Source organism: Nanorana parkeri, unplaced genomic scaffold (assembly GCF_000935625.1).
Source record: "Nanorana parkeri isolate BGI_ZX_2015 unplaced genomic scaffold, ASM93562v1 scaffold1872, whole genome shotgun sequence".
Classification (NCBI taxonomy): domain Eukaryota; kingdom Metazoa; phylum Chordata; class Amphibia; order Anura; family Dicroglossidae; genus Nanorana; species Nanorana parkeri.
Window position 1 is genome coordinate 307,243 of NW_017308140.1, and position 16,176 is coordinate 323,418.

The following is a 16,176-nucleotide window of genomic DNA, read 5'->3' on the forward strand; positions in this document are numbered from 1 at the left end:
GATCGAGAGGTGAGCGAACCCGGTATGTGTTCGCTCACCTCCCGATCTACTGAGCCGACCTGTGACAGTCTCATTGTCACAGGTCGGCTAGAACTATGAGGTGAGTGAAAAGCACTCACCTCATAGTTCTCCTTTAATTAGTATTCTGTAGATGAGCAGGTATGATGTAGTTGGGGACCAGGTTACCCCATCCTTGGGGGAGCAGGGCACCACTGGCTGTTCTAATCCTGGGTGTCATTGAGCTTGCCTCATCTAAGGAGTCGAGCAGGAAGTCCTAGAATTAGAAGAAAGCATCCCTGAGGACATTTCAATCATAATGTGAAACTTACACTTGAATTTTAAAATGAAGAATTGCTGTTGTTTAACCTTCCCACTGACAAACCCGTGTCCTAGTGATGTTCTATATAAGAAGCTCAAGAGGCATTAGTGGAGGGGTAAAAATCTAGAGGCAGAGTGAGGTCCTGTTTATGGAGAAAGCAGGAAAGCAGGGAGTTGGGCATATCAAGAGGGATGTGTGGTCCAAGAGTTTGTGAAGCCCATCTGGGAAACAATGCTGAGAGGTTCTTGTAGAGAATCATTTGAAAAAGAAATACCACTCTGTCATAGTATCGTTGTCACTAAAGAAGGCTTTTCCACTGCTGTATGGTCACCCCCCATAAACCACAGGTGATATGTGTTAAACACCCATTACAATGATATGTTTATGGTAATGCAACATGATCAGATTTCAGCATTAAGTAGCTCTGTAGGTGAAATCCAATTGCATTTCTAGCTGCAGTACAATTAAGGAACTGTGAGAAATGGAGAAGCAGTATTTTGTTGCATGCTTTGTTAATAAAATTCTTTGCTGCAGGAACATAGTACTTATTTGGTCAAAGTGTATTATTAGCATCCAGAATAAGTAGCTTGCGTGACGTTTCATTTAGCCTTTCGTCTTTTTCCAGTGTCAGACATATGAGTCAGGATAATTTCCCTGAAGGGAATGTTGTTACAAACCAAGCTTAGTACATGCATTTGCCTGGAAGATGCCTGATTAGGTTGTGAATATTTCTTCCACTATATCAGAGCAGAGGGATCATTTATATAAAGTGGTCAAAAGAGATCAGATTACGTTTCTGATTATTTGATGATGTTTGCAGTGTGATCCTAGAATTGGGTCATGATGTAGCCAGGAGCTTTTCTGCCTCAACTAACTTAGCGGTCAGACTCACATGTTCACCTAATTTTACTTTGATCTTTGCAAATATGCTGAAGGCTCAAAGAGTGTTTTGTTGGTATCATTAATTGTATACTAAAAAAAACAGCCAATTGGCTCCTTTACAACACTTGACATCAGTCTAGTCAGTGAAAATGGACTTAACTGGTGAGGTATGATGTTTTAGAAGAGGTGCCTTCATCTACACCTAACACCTGTGCTGCAACTGCCTTTAATCCCTAGGTACTCCAAAATTTCTGCTGAATTTCAGATCCAAACACAGGAATCAAAGTCCTTTTTAAAGCATATCTAAATCTAGAAACAAAAGAGTAATATATTGAAGCTTACCGGTCTTTGAGTGTAGCTGCTGCATTCATTATCTTTTTTCAAGCCTTTTTTCCTTTATTTTCACCTGGTAATTCTGCAAATAACATACTTTCCACCCCTCCGTGGCTGAGTTTATTTATCATATGTATCTATGGAAGAAGTCATGGTTGTCACATAGGCTGGACTACATGCAGTGGAGTCACAAGGGGGGTGCGGCCCGGACCCAGGTGCCACCATTGGAGGGGTGACACCAAAATGACTGACAGTCATTTTGGTGTCACCCCCTATGAAAAGTCGGGCACTATGTCATGGACCACGAGCCAGAGCCCGACAGTGTCAGGAGAGAGGAGGGGACCTGGTGGCATACCTCATCCTACCGGGTGAACGTCCTCTCCTCTCTCTGCCGGTGTCCATCACCAAGGTGGGCGGCGGTAGGCATTAAAAAGACGACTGCACATGTGCGATGACGTCACCGTGCACGCGCGCGGCAACATCACACGCATGCGCGACGACGTTACGGCGGGGTGTCACCCGTTCTCCGTTTCAGGTGACACCCAGACTCGGGACGCCCCTGACTACATGTCCACCTTTGTTCATCTCCATTACATGGTGGGTTTTTGAGACTACTAGTTAACACAATGCAGATAAGGTTCTGTAAATGACAAGGACACTGCATTGCTCACATGATCAATTGGGATTTTCTGTATTTGCTGCAAATATTCCTGACTTGAAAAATGAAAACAAATCCATCCACCACATCTAAGGACTGGTATAAGCTGCAATATATCACACTTTTGTTTTTGGGTTTTGAAATGCTTTAATGTAGCGTATGGCGAGTTATTCTTATTTTTTAACATTTACGTCAAAAAATATTTCAATGATGTCATCAAGGTCTGACGAAAATTAATTAACTTTTTCATTTCGACAGAATGAGTGCTGGTGGATTGCAGACAGATCTGTGTTTGATGAGTAGGAGTGATATCATGAAGACATAGCTATCCTAAGAGACACAGATAAAACCTACATGAGTAATATTATAGATCTAGAAAGATTAAAATAAGAGGTCTATCTACTCTAATGAGAATTTCATTTTGGCACAGCTTTGCTGAATCCATGTAAACCTACCATTGGCTTAGGACGTCTTTTATACCGTACATTTTTATTTATCCAATTAATAAAGCGGACTTTTAACGAAGAGTGCCCTGATTCATCTGGTTCTTGGATTTGGTCCATCTCACCTGGCAGTGAGCACTGGGACGGCTCCATTCAGCAAAGATTTGCTGTGAATTGATTATAAATATGCATCCTTATCTCAGCACATGCAGACTTTTATTGAAACTTGAAACACAACCTCTGCTTCCAGTCATGCCACCGTAACAATCTCTTCCACATAAACTATATTGCAAGAATTCAGCAAACTTTTTTTCGCAGATTCATTCCTTTCTCTGTTGTGAAGTAATTGCTGATTAGCTTAGCATGCCCTTTCTCAAGCAGATTTTTGAAGTGGATGGTCAACCTTTAGTATAATCAGCTAAGCAATCTCAGTGTTGTAAAAAGAAAAGGAGAAAAGCACCAGTGCCTGTATCTTTTTAGATGAGCCTAGAAAGCAGGTCACCAAATATGAAAGTCCTATGGAATGTGATTTCTAAAAGCGAAGCAGACTTCTGGTGAATGCAGAGAACCAATGACACAATGGGGTTGATTTACTAACCTTATAAACACACCACGAACATGTATACACCTCTGTAGTGTGTTCCCTCCCAGCATGATCTATGGGTGGAATCTAAACACCTTTGTAGTGTGTACACACCCAGCAGGTGTGTTGTGCAAAGCCTTGCATGAATTCCAAGGTGATGTTGTGTAAATTAGCTCTATGTTATGTTGCTTGCGTTGATGAATGCAGGAATGTAAATGCATGAGCTAACCATTTTTGTCTAAACTGTGAAGCAGCATTATATATGGATCATGTGCATGATTTTTCCATATATGGCATTAGTGGAAATATGCTTTTAGAGACTTTTTGGTTGATAAATACGTTTTGCTGTGTGAAAATCACACGCACCTGGTGCGTGCGTGTGTTTAGGTTAGTAAATCACCCCCAATGATTCCAGGTTGCCACTCTAAAAGGATGCATAATTTTTTTAATAAAAAAAAACAAAACAATAATAATATGAAAAATAATAACACATACAACATAAATAAATAAAGTTAATACATAATTAAAAAAAATTATCAGGTGTATTCACTAAAGGGTGCAGGGTTTGGGGAAGGCAGGAGAAATGAACAATCTAGGACAACATAGCTGAATGTGAATGTGATCTGAATTTAAGAATTTTTCTAAATCAGCTATTTTGGCCTAGATTGTTCTCTTCTCCTGTCTTCTCCAAACCCTTCACCCCTTGGTGAATAGACCTGTATAATATCTAGAGACTAAAATGCAAACAACCGTTTTATAACATGTAATTACAAAATAGAGAATGCTTAGAGAATGTTTAGAGAAAGTAGAGTTTTCCTTTAAAAAATGTGTTTCTTTCAGTAATGTGTAATCAATAAATTATGTAAGCATATGGTGCCTGCCATTAGGTGAATACATCTGATCAAGCTCGGCTGAACTTCAGACAGATGACAAAAAGCACCAAGTAATGCAGTAATGTACTCATGAATTTATTTAAATGCAGCTAGTATAAGCACCTGAATTTAGCTTGGTATCAGCCTCTTGTAATCCACTGTACAACAGCAATCAAACTGGGTAAGAGGACAACACCATTAACCAATCAACTGTGCTGCAATGTGAATGCGAAGACAAGGAGGAGAGAACAGAGTGAGCAGGGGGATGAGCTTTAACTGCTACTTCATTATCCAATCATAGGTAGTGGTGGGGGGCAGAGAGGTGACTTGGCTGTATTGCTTAACTATGTCACCTGTCTGGTTCTGCTGTCTGGACTATGTATATTTTGTATTGGGACCTAATGGAACATAATATATGGTCACAATAAGGGCTCATTCACACCACCTCCTTCATGCAATGGAGATGTGCCTTGTGCAGACACGCTGCAATCATTTGTTACAATGCATCGCAGTGCATGCTTGTTTTTAAACTTTATTTATTTAAACCTACTTAAACTTACACTTCATTTAACGCAAAGGGCTGCAGCACATCATGATGCATTATAGCACCTCAGAACACCCCAGGCAAAAATTGAACATGCCCAATGTGTACAGGGCAAAGCAATAGGACAAACATGAAATTGCCTTTTCTATGCTTTGGGACTGCGTTGGGCAATGGTGCCCAAAGCAGCCCAATCGGGCTGGTGTAAACAAGCCCTACGTTCTGTACTCTGTGCTTAGACCTATCTGCCACCTGTGCTTTCAAGTAGCAATCACTATTGTGTACATTTACAGGCACTTCCTATATCTGGTTGAACTGGCCTCTACTAGAAAGACTCTTTAATCCGCTTTCTAAAACCTGACTAGTGAAAGTTGAAATGTTAATGGCTATTATAAATCAAGTTATTGTATAGTATTTTCTTTTTATTAAATAAAATGCATAGTGCCCATGAGTGCAATCAGACTGTACATGACGTATGTACATGCTTTGCATCTACATAAAGCCTAGATCTGGTAAATTGTGAACCAGAGTCAAGTTCCTTCCTTTAGATTTCTTTTCCTGTGAAATGTATTATTTTTAGCTGTTTTGATTTCATATTTATTAACAATTATGCAAAAAGAAAGTTTAAGAGAGGGAAATGAAACAATTCAGATAGCTTGAATACCTAAAAGTTTTAACTGTAGTTAAAACTTTTAGGTATTCGATAGAGTGGGGAATAATTAGAACCCCTCCCAGGGTTTTTTGTCTCTGTCTCCTTAAAGTGACACTAAACTCAGGAGTTAAATCTTAAAAATGCATCCAAGTACCTGAACTATTGAAAATAATGGACCCTATTTGTACATCGCATCATTTACTGCAGATCCTCAAATCATCTCTGAATTTGTGCTGACACTGTCCTGTCTTTTGGAGGGTGGCTACTATTGTTCCCCATGGTCCCTGTGTGTGTTGTAAAGTAGCCACCGCCCCAAGCTCGCTCCCGTGTATGGACTAAAATCTCATATTTAGTTTACTAATTTGTATTGAGATTGTACTCCACCATGGGAGTAAGCTGTATTGTTAATATTTAGGTACATTATTGTTAATAATTAAGGTAGTTGAATATGTTTTTAAAATTTAACTCCTGAGTTTAGTGTCACCTTAAGGAGATTTCTTAAAGACATTACTAGAAGTAAGAAGAAATTTCTCCAAAGTGAGAAGAAAACTTTTCCCAATTGAAATGTTTCATCTCATCTTATCCTCCAATGATCACTGTAAAGTTTAAAGAAGAACTCGAGCCACCAATTTAATGTCTCCCTAAACAAGTTACTATACCAATTTTCTCGGTTGCCCTCAAATGACTGGTGTTCTAGCTGATCACATGTGCAGCATCATGGCAACTGCATTAAAAATAGAGGCTAAAGGGCACCTTCCTTGGTTGCAAAGGATAGGAGGTTGTAGTTCCTCTTTATGATTTTCTACCACTTTCCATTCTGGTGACAATAGTCATGAAGACAAACAAAGAGGGTGATTCTCCCCTGTGGGGATGGAAAATAAAGCCTGACAAATGTTCTAACTTTTCCACATTCTATGCACAACTAAGAATTGGCTAGAAATACACTTTAAAAACAAATTGACTCTGTGGGTAGGAAAATGATCATAGCAAGTGGGAGAAGGATGCTTGCCCCAGGGACTATTTAGGTGTTTGTACAAATACTAAACAAGGTGTTTCAGCATTCCAATCTTAGAGCCAGGAACATTAAACAATTAGAGGCCTGTACATTCACTGACTGGGTGGATATTTCATTAATTTGATAAGCAGGATGTGCAATCTGTTTCTGAATTAATTACATAAAACTTTGACAGTCAAATTAATACGTTTAATTAAGAAATAGTTATAGCCTGATAAGATATGTAAGAGATTTAGCTATAAAAGGACACAGACATATTACAACATTCATTGGTATTCCAGTGGTTGGATATTATCCAACTCCCATGTTCTTTGTGTTCAGTTGCACACCTTAACTTAAAGCCAGCCACAAAAGTGCATTTGTAAGAATTAGTGGGGTTGATTTACTAAAGGCAAATAGGCTGTTCACTTTTGCAGGGGAATTTGACTTCCATCATCCAATCATGTGCACGTGATTGGGTATTCTTTGCAAAGTGAATTTTCCCCACATTCACCAAGCTAAGCGGAAAATCCTGTTCAAAGTAAAAAATCCCTTGCAAAGCCAACAGTCTATTTGCCTTCAGTAAATCAACCCTAGTCTCCAGCTGTTCCTCTTACCTACCAGGGACAGCTGTTCGTGCAGTTATTCAAATGTATTCTCTTCTGCTTAATGCAGAAACTCTATGGACAATATCTCACAGAAGTGAGTACACCACTGACATTTTTGTAAATATTTTATTATATAATTTCATGTGATGACACTGAACAAATGACACTTTGCTACAATGTAAAGTAGTGAAAAATTATGAGAGTTTTTGCCCGTGTGTAGCGCTCGTCGGGGGTTGGGGTGGGGAAGAAGGGAAAGGTAACCAGATGTGCTGGGTGAGTGCACCGGTTGGAGCGCAGGGTTTTATTTGGGAAGTGAGTTTGTAAATGGGGGGGGCGGGGGGGGGGAGAGAATGTAAAGAAGTGAGGGGTAGAGAATGTAAAGTAGTGAGTGTACAGCTTGTATATCAGTGTACATTTGCTGTCCCCTCAAAATAACTCAACACACAGCCATTAATGTCTAAACAGCTGGCAACAAAAGTTAGTACACCTCGAAGTGAAAATGTCCAAATTGGGCCCAATTGTTATGTGACTCATTAGTGTTACAAGGTCTCAGGTGTGAATGGGGAGCAGGTGTGTTAAATTTGGTGTTATCGCTCTCACTCTTTCATACTGGTCACTGGAAGTTCAACATGGCACCTCATGGCAAAGAACTCTCTGAGGATCTGAAAAAAAAGAATTGTTACTCTACAGATAGGACAGCCTAACAACCAGCATGACACTCCTGCTTTAACAGGTCACGTAATAGTAATTAATAAAAACAAAAAAAACAAAACAGATATTCCCCAAAAGATAGGTCTGAACTATTATACCAATTAATTAGTGGGTATTCAGATTATTTTAGATTGTCTTTGGTGGCTGGTTCTCTGTCACAAAAAAGTGCTACCCTGTAAAAGAAGAGCAATTACCAGTCTGCCAATGTTTCACCAGCTGAAGAATGTTCAGCATCTGACACTTTCACGTGTGCCAGATTCTTGCATTTCCTGTTGTATGCTGTGGTTCTACCCAGTACAGCACCAATGCATGGACACTGTATTGATGTAGAGTGCAGTGGGTAATAGAGGCATCTGACACACCAGTAAATGTCTGATCCTGAAGTTCCTGTGTAGCCAGTGTAGCTTTGCAAGAGAGTGGAGATCCGAGATACTGGTAACAGGATTGGCAAGTATCATTTCTCTTATTTAACAGGGTAGCTTTGTTAGCTCCAAAGCCTGTAAATGCACACACAAACATATCAATGATCTTTTGTTCTATATCATGCCAAGTGCAATCCAATCAATGTCCAGTTGACTAATACTAGTATTGTCTGTCTCCTTGCACTGTTCAGGGTTCTCATCTATACTGATATACCTTACCATGCCCTACTACTGTCATGGACAATATGGGTAGTGGTAGGGTTGTTAGCGATGCTAACATGGAAATTGTAAAGAAGTATGAGTAATACTTAGATTACATAATTTGGGTCTTTATTTATGAATTACCTGGTGCATTCAAAAAGCCAATTCTACACATGCAAATGACATTTGGCAAATCTTCAGTCGACAGAGACCCACAACTTTGTTTTATATGGTTTAAGGTATGTAAAAGCTATTTCCAAAAGCTATTAAAAAATAAAATGTTAGCACTCAGAAACGCAGCACTATACATGTATCATAGTACTTGAATACAGTAGTATGATCAAAGCAATAAGGAAATATTAATTCATGCTGATAAAAATTATGACATGGATTTTAATGATGTGTCCACCAGGTTCCCACGATTTTTTGTTATAGCTGTGTCAACTAGGGATGGGCTCAGTGTTCGAGTCAAACAACACATTGGCAGTACGTGTGTTTGGTGAACACATGAACTATCACCACACAGTGCCTTGTGAAGCCTTGATTGGGTAAAGCAATGCACCTGACCACAGGTCAGTTGCAAGACTTTACCCAGTCACCCAGCACAGTGCACTGTGAGAGCCATGATTGGATAATGATGACTTTGCCCAATCATGGCTCACACAGCTAAGTCCTGTCAGGTGCCGGACAAATGTAAACAGTTGGGCGGAGCTAGCTAGCTGTCACCACTAGCTGGACGTCGTAATTGACCCTAGGATTACATCGGTGGATCTATTTTGGGGGGCGGGTTACAATAAAGGACTTGTCAAAAGCCTATGTTGTGTTTTTATTTCAATTAAAGGATTTTTTTTCTTAAAGTCTGGACTTTTTATTTACATTTATTTTAACCCTTTAGTGAATGGGTACCCCTTACTCATTCACAAGGGGGGTTGCCCCTTTATTAAAGGGGTATCCCAATGTGAATAAGCCCCCCCTGCCCGCAGACCCCCACAATCAATGCCCCAGGGCTTCTGGGGAACAGGCCCTTGTCCCCATGGACACGGGGACAAGGTGCTTTTCCAGGGCGACTCTGGAAAAGCACCCTCCCAGTGCCGAGGACATGTGTCCTGTGATTACAGGGAGGGGGGGCGCTCACCCCTCCCCCTTTCCTGCCCTGCCAGGTCTGTGCTCAGATCAAGGTTCTGGTTAGCAATGTTAGGGGGGACCCCATGTTTTTCCCCCCCATTTTTGGGGGGTGGGGTTCCTACTTAAAATTCCTACCAGACCTTAAGGGCCTGGTATGACTTTGAGGGAGAACCCCACACTCTTTTTTTGTTTTGTTTTTTAAATGGGGTCTCTCCTAAAACTCCTACCGGACCTTAAGGGTCTGGTATGACTTTTGGGGAAAACTCAACGCTTTTTTTTCCTTTTATTTAAATGGGGTCACTCCTAACATTCCTACCAGACCAAAAGGGTCTTTTTTATTTCTCTTTATGTCATTTTTTTCTTCATAAATTTCATTTTTGCGGCGCAGGTTCTATACATTGTACAGATTTGCCACTTTATAGGCAGTCTAAGGGGACCCCCCAGGCATGATATTTAACCACTTGCTGACCAGGGGTTTACACCCCCTTCTTGGCCAGGCCATTTTTCAGTATTTAGCACCGCGGTACTTTGACTGACATTTATTCAGTCATGCAATGCTGTACTGAAATGAATTTTATACCATTATTTGGGGACACATAGAGCTTTCTTTTGGTGGTATTTAATCACCACTGGGGTTTTTATTTTTTACTATATTAAGGAAAAATTACTGAAAAGTTTTTTTTAACATTATGTTATAAAACATTTATTATTACCCAATTTTTTGGTAAAATATATATAAAGAAAGGACAGGACAGTGTCAGCACCAATTCAGAGATGATTTGAGGATCTACAACTGAGTCATATAGAAATAAGCGTATGTTTCCACTAAGACTAGTTTTAAATTTAAACTCAGGAGTTAAATCTTAAAAATGCATTGAAGTACCTTAACTATTACTAAAAATGTATTTTATTAGTGTATCACTCAGCTGTAGATCCTCAAATCATCTCTGAATTGGTGCTGACACTGTCCTTCCTTCTGGAGGGGGGCTACTTTTGTTCCCCATGGTCCCTGTGTGTGTTGTAAAGTAGCCACCTCTCCAAGCTTGCTCCCATGATGGATTACAATCTCAATACAAATTAGTAAACTAAATGTGAGAGCGTAGTCCATCACAGGAGTGAGCTTGGAGCGGTGGCTACTTTTCAACACATGGACAATGGGGAACAAAAGTAGCCACCGCAGAAGGAAGCACAGTGTCAGCACCAATTCAGGGATGATTTGAGAATCCATTACTATAGTGGATCTTTAATGATACTGAAAGATCCTTTACCAATCCAAAGGAAAGCTTCTCACCTCATTAACTAACGATCTGGCTAAGAGCTGGTCAATGCGTGATTGCTAAAACCTCCACCACAGAAAGAACATTTATGCAGAGATGGCAATGAAATACCTCTCAGCTCTATCACTGATTAGTTCAGAATTAAAATGACTAATAGGTATGCCAACCCAATGGTCATAGAGGTCAAGATGTTTTTAATTAGTTCACTTTGGGGGTAACAATGATAAAACAGCCCCAATAGGACCTTAATAGCAAAAGATCCAGCACCTTGCATTCACATCTTTGGCTGCTTTACCTTGTTTTACACTAGATTTTGTCTATAGTGCCCATCCTGGGGTTGCCTGGATGATGATATGAGCCTAAGCAGAACCAGTGAGCTCCACCTATTAGATTTGACGTTAACATTATAGGACATTAGTTAGGAAAGTTCCAGTGCCTCGCATCTACATCAAGTCATACTCATTAGTGACATCAATATGATATTCCACTATTAAAAGGCAGGCCAGGGTACAGTTCAATGTAGAATCAGGTGTAATTTATCAGGTTATACAATTAAATCCCCATAAAGTCAAATTGTTAGTTTTTTGCCCTTCATTCTGATCCGGTGGCATCAGATTGACCATTGCCTTTATTTTACTAGCAATCTATGTAGCAATGTTATCCAATAGTGATAGAAGACTTTGGTATTGATTTGTATAATAACTAGAGGCAAAGTTAAAGAGTATGCATGGCCTAACTTTTTTTTCCAGTTTTGGATGAAGTAGGGAATGATTAAATCCCTACAGTCTATTTTTTGCTGTCTTTGTCCCATTGGGGAGAATTCGATTTACTTCACACAACAGGACACAGCAGGAAGTGAATAACCCTACTACTTACTGGCTGAAAAAACTTACTGGGTTGTACAGGGGCAAATGGACTGCCTCAGCTTTAATTGGCCAGGACTTTTTTTTCTGGTCCCCGTTGTTTGCTTGGCTGATGTCTCAAGTGTACTTACTGACATAGATGCAGAAAAAATTAACTTGCAGTTTATTACTTTCTCATTTGTAATAACTGACTTTTGAGGACAATAACATAAGGATGTAATTCATTTACAATGCGTGCAGTGACGAGGCTGACACTTTCTGTTTCCTGTGCTTTTATCATTCTGAGAAATGATTGCGAAGAATGTGATATGCTTCAGGCCAACACCTCTATGAGCAGCTTAAACTTGCCTGACGAGATCTTCCTTATCTGTGAATGTTGCTGAAAATACAGCACTGTAACTGTATAAGCATTTCTCAACTTTGTTGAGACCTAATAAAAGTTTGCAAAGCCCCCTTTATGTGCGCCACGTTATCTCAAGTATCACTTAATAAGAGTACATTCATTACCAGAATCCCTTAGTTAGTAATAATGTCTTCAAAGCAATCATTTAACGTTTCTAAATTACACTTACTCACCACCACCAGCAGCCTCCATCCATGCTTTCATGTTGTTTACGCCAAATTCTGACCCTACCACCTGAATGTTGCAGCTGAAATCGAGACTCATCAGACCAGGGCACGTTTTTCCAATCTTCTATTGTACAATTTTGGTGAGCCTATGCAAATTGTAGCCTCTGTTCCTTTTCTTAGTTGTAACGAGTGGTTATTTGAGTTACTGTTGCCTTTCTATCATCTGGAACCAGTCTGCCCATTCTCCTCTGACCTCTGACATCAACAAGGGATTTTCATCCACACAACTGCAAGGGAGAAGGAAATCTTCAGTATTCATCCAGACAATTCCAATGAAGAATTTCTGGCACTTTCTAATTTATTGACTTTTTATGTGAGAGTAGATACCATTGATAGCCTCATCACTGAATAGCCATGCCTAGCTCCACCCACAGCTCCCCACCCCTCCATCACTGTCTAGCAATGTGCTTGGAAATTATGGCAGGTAGGTAGACATTTACTGCTAGAGCACCATTTAAAAATGGTTCTTTGTTTACTGCCTGTGCTCGCATCAGCTGTGCTTACAATTACTTTAATTGCGCTATCGTTAGACAAAACAGATCGCAGGCAAAATTCACAAAGCCAATAAGAGCGGCTTATAACTTGTGATAGTTGTGATTCCCAATCATAGCAATCACAGATGTTAGCAAAAAAACATATATAAACCCTCCCCTTCCGCCATTGATCGTTTATCCAATGCAAATAACTGCTTCTACTGACCACCAATGAAAGGAAGGCACAATGGGGGCATATTGACCATAATGGGGACACAATGACCACCAATGTTATTGGGGAAAATACCAATGATAACCAACACTTATGAAGCACTCACCACTGATCACCAACAAAAAAGAAGGCACACACCATTGACCACCAACATTTAAAGGGGCACTCATCAGAAACCACCACCATAAGGGGACACTAACTCCAGACTACTAAAAACTACAAGCTCTTCTGTACATTACATAGTCTATATAAATACTATGTAATAATAATAATAATAGTCCTGACCTCTGCACTCTGACTGCTGCACTGCACTGTATACAGGGCCGGATATACTCTCTGCTGCCCCAAGGCTAGGTTCCTCAATGCGCCCCCTCCCTGCCATACCCCCCCCCCCAATGGAGAAAAGCAACTAGACAGTGGGGGCGGCAGGGTTAGTTGTTTTTTTGTTTTACTTTATCACTTTTTTAAATATTTATTTATTTTTACTTTCTGACCTGCAGGCTGCATACAAGTGATCTCGACGACATTGCCGAGTTCACTTGTACAAAACGAGCGGTGGCTTCCCCGCTCTACATTTAGCCCTACTTGCCTGAAGCAGGGCTAAATGTAGAAAAAAAACTACCCCTATCTCCGGACACCTGAGAACTGAATGTCCCAGGTGTCCGGAGATAGGAATTCCACACCCCTGCTGCCCCTCTACTCCCTGCTGCCCAGAGGGCCTAGTGGGAAATCCGGCCCTGACTGTATATGTCCTAAACTAAACAATTTTGGGGCTATGTCTACTATCCTGGCCTTTTAGCCTCTGGCCTAAAGAAATGCAATAGGCAGCCAGAACATCATGTTTTCTTTGGTATTTTTCCTTTCTCAAATAGAAGAAAACAGTGTTTATGAAATACCAACAAAAGAAATCTCGATAGGTTAAAAAAATGATAAAGAATTATTTTGGTAAGGTGTTACTCTCAGCAATAATAGCTGAAAAATGGCCCGGTAATAAAAGAGTATAGACAGGCTAGTACTCAAATGGTTAAAAAACAGGTAGGTTTCAGCACATTTCTCTTCTCCATCTGTCCCTCTTTTTACAAATTCAGAGTTTGAAAGTAGGAGTCTTATTACAGGTAATCAATCACAAAAGTGTGCTATGATTTCCCCTGCAGATCCATTACTGGACCTTACTCACGGGCCCTGACTATCCAGCATAACATGGAGTTCAGGGTAATAGAGATTAGTGGGGTGATTGGTCAGTACTGAGATCCAGGGACTTTACCACAAGAGACTGTCAATGGAAATGGGAACCAGCAGCACGTAAGGCGTCTGGACTATGACTGGTTGATATCACCAGCACTGTCACTCGTCCTTTTTTAATAGACATCGAAGTGACTACTAATAACAATTGCCGGAACAATTTGGCTCATTTATCTAAACGTTGCCCTGCCATGAATTCACCAATACGGTGCCATCAATGACTACTGATTGTCTATATCGGTTTAATAAAGCTTTTGAAGAAAAAAAAAACAAAGAAAAAGAAGGCAGCCAGGAAAGAATGTACTATAGGAGTGGGCTATTCTATAGCCACGCCTTCTTCCTAGGTTGGAGACATACGGCAGCAGTAGTCCACGCCTATTTGGCAATACGTCACTGAAAGGAGGGGCTGCGGTGGAGTGCGGCTGCGTTCCGGTGTCGCTCTTGTCCCTGCGGTCGCTCATAATAACAGCAGCTCCATCATGTTGCTGTGCGGTGTCAGTGCCGGACCCTGCCATAGTATGGGGGGGCAGCGACAGCCAGGACACTGATTGCAGAACACCAGGAAGCGGCACACGGCGGACGGATTACCGCGGGCACCGCACATCACCTTCTACCAGCCATTGCTGGAGTACAGCACGGGATCATTATCATCTGAGCACCAGCTGGAGGGCTCTGCCTGGCCCGGCCTCCTTCCTTCTCCTGCCCGCAGATGTAAGTGAGCAGCACCCTCCCTTCTTCTCCGCACCCACTGAGCCCAGGCAAACAACGGCTGCTCTGTGCCCCCTCCTCCTTGTCCATTCACATTGCAGTGTGTGCCCCCTCCTTCCTCTACTGTCTTTGCAATCTCCAGCGTGTGCCAGGCTATATGCCCACTATATGGGTGATGTGCCCCTCCTCCCTGTACTGTCCTTGCAAATCTCCAGTGTGTGCCAGAATGTATGCCCACCGAGATGTGTGATGTGCCCCCTCTACTGTCCATTCACCCTACAGTGTGCCAAGCTATGTGTCCACCGAGATGTGTGATGTACCCCCTCCTCCCTGTACTGGACGTGCACCCTACCCACTGAGCCAGTAAGATGTGTGATGTGCCCCTCCTCCCTGTACTGTCCACGCACCCTGCAGTGTGCCGGGCTACGTGCCCACCGAGATGCGTGATGTGCACCCTACACTCTGTGCCCAGTAAGTTGTCAGATGTGCCCCCTCCACATTGCACTGCCCATTTACTTTGCAGTGTGTGCCCACTAAGTCAGTAAGGTATGTGATGTGCCCCCTCCTCCCTGTACTGTCCATTCACCCTGCAGTGTGTGCCCGCCATGATGTGTGTTGTGCCCTGTCCTTGTACTATCCATTCACCCTGCAGTGTCTGTGCCAGACTGGGTGATGTATAATGTACCCTCTCCTGCTTCATGCACTGTCCAGTCACCCTCCAGTTTGTGCCCACCAAGATGTGTGATGTGCCCTCTCCTCCTCCTATCCATTCACCCTGTACTGTGTGCCCACTAAGGCATTCAAAGGTGTGATGTGCTCCCAACTCCTTGTACTTTGTTTACTGCAGTGTGTGCCAGACTTTGTGCCCACTAAGATGGATGATGTGCCCCTTTCCTCCAGTACTGTCCATTTAACTTGCAGAGCCTTGTGTGTGCGTCCGGTAGGGTGCCAAGATGTGTTATGTGCTTCTTTTCTGCATGTACTGCCCTTTTACAATGCAGAACACTGTGTGCCACTCCCGTGTGCTCACTAGAACTAAAAAATCTGATATGTACCCCTTCTCCATGAACTCTCCATTCAATCTGCAGAACTCAAGGTATACCAGTGTACTATGCAAATCCCCATTATGTGCACCAGTGCTGCATGCCCACTAGGGTACCTATACCTGTGGTTTACCCCATCTCCATGTACTCTCCATTCAGTCTGCGGAACCCAGTGTGTGCCAGCCTTGTGTGCATGCTAGGGCACTAAGACGTGTACTGTAGCCTTCCTATATGTACTGTCCATTCACAATCCAGAACTCTGTGTGTGCCATGTGCCCACTTGGGCACTAAGATGTGTACTGTAGCCTTCCTATATGTACTGCCCATTCACAATCCAGAACCCTGTGTGTGCCATGTGCCCACT

The 16,176-nt window shown here is 41.7% G+C and overlaps 1 protein-coding gene across 1 annotated transcript in view; it reads left to right on the plus strand.

Annotated features, from left to right (window-relative positions):
- The first annotated feature begins 1,978 nt into the window (after positions 1-1,978).
- The window catches only part of LOC108799987, a 52,780-nt gene continuing 38,582 nt past the window's right edge, over positions 1,979-16,176 (plus strand). The window contains exons 1-3 of the mRNA XM_018571939.1: positions 1,979-2,131; positions 2,451-2,491; positions 14,406-14,772. Coding sequence (XP_018427441.1) covers positions 1,979-2,131; positions 2,451-2,491; positions 14,406-14,772 — 561 coding nt within the window. The remainder of the gene's footprint in view (positions 2,132-2,450; positions 2,492-14,405; positions 14,773-16,176) is intronic.